Source organism: Toxorhynchites rutilus, chromosome 2 (assembly GCF_029784135.1).
Source record: "Toxorhynchites rutilus septentrionalis strain SRP chromosome 2, ASM2978413v1, whole genome shotgun sequence".
Classification (NCBI taxonomy): Eukaryota; Metazoa; Arthropoda; class Insecta; order Diptera; family Culicidae; genus Toxorhynchites; species Toxorhynchites rutilus.
Window position 1 is genome coordinate 10,828,612 of NC_073745.1, and position 6,920 is coordinate 10,835,531.

At 35.2% G+C, this 6,920-nt stretch overlaps 1 protein-coding gene across 1 annotated transcript; it reads left to right on the forward strand.

The window, feature by feature from the left end:
- The first annotated feature begins 1,505 nt into the window (after positions 1-1,505).
- On the forward strand, positions 1,506-3,492 carry LOC129770308 (uncharacterized). The gene is made up of 2 exons (XM_055773049.1): positions 1,506-3,264; positions 3,350-3,492. The coding sequence occupies exon 1, from the start codon at positions 1,874-1,876 to the stop codon at positions 3,173-3,175; it is 1,302 nt and encodes a 433-aa protein (XP_055629024.1). The 5' UTR covers positions 1,506-1,873; the 3' UTR covers positions 3,176-3,264; positions 3,350-3,492.
- The last annotated feature ends 3,428 nt before the right edge of the window (positions 3,493-6,920 follow it).

The following is a 6,920-nucleotide window of genomic DNA, read 5'->3' on the forward strand; positions in this document are numbered from 1 at the left end:
ATACCCTGTTGTGGTACAGACGATCATTCTCGTCCGCTTTGTGTATTTAGGATTTAGCTTCGTGGGAGGCAAATCCATAAACATGGTGAGCTCGGTTTTATGACGTCCTGAGACGTCCTGAGAGATATGAAGTAGGAGATAAGAATAGGAACAAAATAGAATAAGCAGATGGTAAGAATGTGTATGAGCAAAGGAAGAAGGAAAATAAATTATATGAGTTATTTGGTAACGAGAAACCAAACCGTGAACAAGTCTATCCGAAAGGCCCCTGACAATTTTGGTGTCAGAAGTGGGGTGCCGAAAATAGTGAAATACCGAAAATATTAGTGTAATATAAATAGTGAAACATAGAGGATTGCGGAAAGTACTGAAGAATGTGAACATAAAATCCGTTGTCGCCAATAATACGATCCCGTATAGCATGAGTATAACGTTAATTTTTACATCATAACGGTTAGATCAGAGTATCAAATAGACATTGTGTAGTGCACCAACAACATTAGTGTGTTTTGCAAAAATAAAAAGAAAAAGCCGAGTCGTCTGCAATCAATACAACAGCAACAGCCGCAGCAGCAACCGGAACAGCAAATTCCAGCTAACAATCGAAGGTTCCACAGAAACAGAAGGAAGTAATACAAGGGACAACGTGAAAAACGGATGCTACAGGTGAAAAAAAAAACAAACCTAGGACTCATCACGCAAATTGTTATCGCACTCAAAAAGGTCGTGAGTAATTATAATTTCATTTTCTATCATATATATTATCATTATAATTTTATATTTCAAAAATAACAAAACATTTCATTCAAAACTGTCGTAATTGATTCATCATTTCAATATTTTAACGGCTGCAAAATTAATATACAAAAATCTTGATTAGTAACTAAAGTGGTATTTAAAGTAAAATAGCGACAAAATTAAAGAAATAGTAACTTGTGTAACTGAATTTATATAAAACAAAATCAAATTTTACTCGATATCCATCTAGTAACTATAAAAAATCGGATAACTGTCAGTAGTAGAGGCATATTTTAAATAAATCAAAATGCCAGACTTTCTTAAAATGGATTTCGTACAAATTTTCAACGGCACAGCTGCATCTCTCAATTCATTCATAGTAATTTTGGATGCATTGCATATGAGTGAACAAATCGCAACTCCTGCTAAAGAACTAATTTTTGCTGCGACAATTATTCATTGCAAATTGTCTGACTCAGTTCGAGAAAAATTAATTGGCATTGAAATTACATCTTGGGCCCAGCTAAAACCTATTTTACTGGAAAAATTCAAACCGGATCCAACGCGCATCCATATCATGTTGACAGAATTATCAAGTTTTGCCATAAATCAAGGCGAATGTCTATCGGATTTTGCGGACCGATTATTATCAAAAATTAAAGACATTAAATTAGTGTGTGGCGCTGAGTCAGCAGTGCTTTTAAAATTCGCTGAATCTAATGCGACAGAAAAAATCAGAAATTATTGCTCGCCTCATGGACAATTAGCTTTGGGATCACCTCAGACGCTCGAAGAAGCCAAAAATATTTTAATTTATAAAGGTTTAGGATCTTTCAAACCAGCTGATCAGTTTGAAACAGTTGATTCGATAGCTCGAAGAGAAATGAGCGATGATTTTCAACAACAAGATTACCGTTATCGGAATCAATTCCAAAATTTCAACTCCCAATTTGGACGACATAGAAATGTACAAAATTTTTGAAATAACCGCCATAATTTTCAATCTACAGATTATCAAAATGGTAATAATTTTTATACCCCTAGAAATCAAAATTTTACTGGAAGACAAGATTGCAATCAAAATCAGTTTTATAATAACAGGTATTCAAATAACAGAGCCAGTAACAATAATTTTATGAATCAACCCCGAAGTAATCATATATATGATGGTATTCCAATAAGGCATATACATGGCTCTAATATTGGATCATCAAACTACAATGATACTACATTTTTGAATAAACATGAACCGAATATAAATTCAATTGATAGAGAAGAGTACAAAGAGTTTTTGTTATTTAAACAGCAACAAAACAATCAAATTCGTTCTGAAGGTGCAGCCCGTGAATTAAACAGCCACGAAGATATTTTACCTGACCGCGATCATAGCTATTGTCCGTCAAAAGAAAACGATGATTTAAATTTTTCGGAGGTATTCAAACCTCAATCACAAAACATTGAAAATAATTTTATTCCTTACATCGAAATTAAAACGCTATTCGGAAATTTGAAATTTCTTGTGGACACAGGTGCCAATAAAAACTATATTTCACCAAAACATGTGCACCCTGAAAAGCAGAAGACCGAGAAACTACATCATATTACAAACGTTTCCGGCTTACATCGTATTGATAAATTTACTGAGATGAACATATTCTTCAACTTTGAATCACTTCCCAATCAAAAATTCCTTTTATTCCAATTCCATGAATTTTTCGATGGTCTAATAGGATACGAGTCCTTGAGAGCATTAGGTGCTATAATCGATACCGCATCAAATGAGCTTCGAATAGGAAATTTGACAATTCCTGTGAAGAGAAAAACTTGCAGCCAAACTGAAATAAACTTTCATACAATATTCAATAAAAGTGAAACTTCTTCTATTGACGATGTTGATTATGTCGATTCAAACATATTAATTGAATCAGAAAAATGTATTGCTACTGTCTGCAAAACTCTAGGTTCATTATCTAACTTGAATAGTAATTCAGTTATTACAAAAACAGACTTACAAAAGAAGCACCATTTGAGGAAGCAAACTGCAACAGTCAACGAATTATTGAGAATTCAAAAAGACATTCGAAATAAACAAAAGATCATGGCACAACAAATTAATGAAACATTTTATAAGGGATCCTATGCAAATCATGCACAATCTCGGAGACACTTGAATCTTTGTAAATTTGACAGAAATAAAAACATTCTCAGTTCTGAAATGTATCGCACAACGAGCAACAAATTATTTCGTTGGAAAAGACAAAACTTCGAAAATTTGAAAACGGAGGAAATGTTTTTAATAGCACCTACACCATTTAATAATGCAATATTATCTTCCACAGATTACAAGCATGTGGTCTATGGCATCAAGGACAACGAAGAAAATTCATTCAACCCAAATTTTCTAGGATGCAAAAACGATTATGATACAAAGTTATGATGAGAAGGCTGTTGAGTCTCTAGGAAAACAACATGATAACCATCATAACTCATTGGACACGAATAAAACACATCTGGAATACCAAATACGTAATACATGAATTTTGCAAAAAAAAAATTATCATATTTTCTCCTTTTCAGGAATTCCTTTAATCCTTTCTTTCCAATCTCCCAGGTCAAACCCTCACTACCCTCACTAATAAACAACAAACTACTAACATTGGAAAAGAAAATCCATTGAAATCAGCAAAAGCATGAGCCAATTATGTCTCAAAATCTACGCACTAATTTACCACAGAACCAAAAAACTGTGGATTCGATCATTTTTTACAAAATATAGAGCAATTAGTCAAATATCAAAAATATAAAACACCTTCTAGTTTATTAAATTTGGAAGATCTGAGATTATGAAAAGATTTTTAAATAATATTGGTCAGAGTGATTACTTGTAAAAGTAGAAACAATGCATAAGAGAAACTTTCAATTTACTGAAGAAAAAGCAAAAATAAATTACACAGGACTCTGATTACACTTCACAAAGAGATTTTAATGAACATTATTGAAGAATATTACAATGAGGAAGAAAACAAAGTAAAAAGTTATATATATGAGATGAAATGGTATATTCCAATAAAATGAATTATAACTATATTAACTGATGTATTATCTTGAAAGAGAGAAAAAAAATTAATAACACTTATATTACATTATTGCTAACCGATATCATTAGCGAGATTCTTATGTGATAAACAACGAACAAAGATATATGCTGAATCTGCAATATAAAACATAAAAATATTCTTGAAAACATATGTATAAAAAACCTTTTTTTATTTGAAAACATAAGTTATATGAGATATGAGATTTCAATTGTTTTAATGTAAGTAAGTCATTTGTTTACTCAAAGAGGTCATCTACCAAGGACATCTACAAAGCGCTGAGGATACGAGGACCACGGACCAACGGGGGTGGAAAGGTGACGAAGTCTGTTATGAATTGGCTATTCATTGTCATCACCAACAATTAATTCGGGAATAGCTGAAATATCCTGACGACAATTTCGCAGTTTATGTTATTGCTCTTGTTTCCATACCGATTTCAATATGACGAGAATCTATGGAATGTGATTCGCATAAGTATTGTTGACGCAAGTTTCAAAGCGTTGGCCGTTTGAATACGACGAGAAAACACGAGATCAGTAATATCATCATTAACTGATTCTGGATTGAATAAAAAGCTGAAATTGAATTCCAGCCATCAAAGGATGCAAACTCATTATTTATGGCTTCCTTATCATCGAAAACACCAGACAATTATGGTCAACACATTCATCAAGAACAACGGAAAGCCGCGATATCAAAGATGTTAATTTTCTAAAGTCGCGAAATATCTGATTCAAAGTATTAAAACGAATGGCCTTAAATTTGCCAAAGAGCTCGAACAAGTTTCGTTTGAACTACTGAAGAATAATGATCAGAAATAATGCAATTCCCACTTTGTACTGAGCAATGTGTGTATGGAAGACCAGGAACAAAGTTTTATCAGTAAACGACTTCTTCGCACCATAAAATAATCAACGGTGTTAGATTTAACAATGATTAGGCACTTCAGACATACAGCGCCAAAATGAATCATTGGAACAAATCAGTCATCAATGATAAGCAACAAACAAAACAGTCACTACAACAACAACAACAATTGCCAATAAGAGTTATCAGAAGTACATAACACAGACGATAAAATCCGAGATGCTGCGCCTTTATTCGACAGAATGAAAAAGTTCCAGGAGTAAACAAATGAGAAGATTTATTAGTCTAATCGATAACAACAGCAAGAGCTAAATTTATAAACTTATTATTAATTTCATTCAAGCATACACTCTCTTTTCCGTAGGGGATAGTGATGTTGTGGTACAGACGATCATTATCGTCCGCTTTGTGTATTTAGGATTTAGCTTCGTGGGAGGCAAATCCATAAACATGGTGAGCTCGGTTTTATGAAGTCCTGAGACGTCCTGAGAGATATGAAGTAGGAGATAAGAATAGGAACAAAATAGAATAAGCAGATGGTAAGAATGTGTATGAGCAAAGGAAGAAGGAAAATAATTTTTATGAGTTAGTTGGTAACGAGAAACCAAACCGTGAACAAGTCTATCCGAAAGGCCCCTGACAACCCACAGAATACTCATATATCGATCAGAACTTGAGTTTTTTGTATAAAAAATGCTTGGAATTTGCAATTACTCAATAGTTTGTTTCGAAGAAACTAGATTTTTTCTATGTGCTCCCTTGGCCGAGTGGTTAGCGTCATAACTAACATGCCGGGTGTTCGGGTTCGATTCCCGTTCTGGCCGGGGGAATTTTTCGTCAAAGAAATTTCCTCCGACTTGCACTGTGATCACGCGTATTCTAGAGCTTGCCACTCAAAATGCATTCAAGGCGTGTTATTTGGCATAGAAATCTCAACTAGGTACTAATAAAAATGACGCAAGTAATACTACGTTGAGACGGCGAAGTTCCTCTAGGAACGTTAGTGCCATTGAAGAAGAAGAAGAAGAAGAAGATTTTTTCTATAAATATTTCACATCGATTGACGCAAACATCTTTGCGATCTTTCAAGAAATGATTAAAAAGACAAGAACATCTTCGTATACGATTTTCTTCTCAATTTAATTTTTAGTTAATTTTTGCAGTACGCCCTAAATTCATTCAGAAAACTATTGTTAAGCTTATTTATGTAAAATATTGCAGCTGCAGGGTTCTTCAAAGCTGTTTTGTGCATAAATAGTACGATAAGCTACATAAAAACGGATGCTGCTTGTCCAGATTGAATCCAATCCAGCGCGTTCGCAGTATATTTTAGTACCATCTTAAATTGCAATTCCAGATGCGAGCTCGTTTCGACAATCAACCTGAATTCTCGCTTTCATCATACAGTTCAAATCATGACAGCCATCCAGAGTAAGTGCTACACTGCTGCACACATGAGGCTGCTACTGCTGCTGCGTCTATGTATAGTGCAATCAAGGACTTTCGAATGTGGTTTCCGCTTCTCACCCATCGTCCCACTGCAGCAGCATCCGCAAATAGAGCAGCAGCGCCATGATGTTGTCCTTTCAGTCTCGTATGTCAACTACTCTAATGCGCTTCCTGCATTTCTCTTAATTCGGCAGTACCCTCTCGCCCGCACCAGGACCCCACCCTCCGATAGTGTCGACCGGGCGGACGAGAGAAATACAACAAAATTTCAAAGCTTCAGAAAAAGACGCTTGTTAGCATGAATGAACTGTTAGAGCGGGGGACGAAAAATAAAACGAGAGTAAAACGTTGTTTACAGCCTCAGAATTCGAAATCAGGCTGTGTGCTTTTTTCGCTCTTTCCCCTCCTCATTCGAGCGGGCAAAATTGAAGTCACAAAAAGTAAAAAATAAATCAGACCGAGAAATCTTTATCTGGTCTAACGGAGGCGAATTGGATTTTCCTTCGCTCGGATCCGCTCGCTCCAATCGAATGTTTTCGGGTGAGATTTGGACTTACTGAAGCTCGAGATGAGGCGATTGGGGGTGAGAGTGTGTAAAAAATTTAATTTATAGACATGTTCCCGGTAGGGCAAGGACCAATGCGATGGGAAGCGATTAAAGGATTACCTGCTTCTTCGCATCGTCCCACTTCAGCAAACCTTTACATAGTAAGTGGACGATACGCATGAAGTCTTTTCGATTTACCGTCCACTCGAGTTCCAACAGAC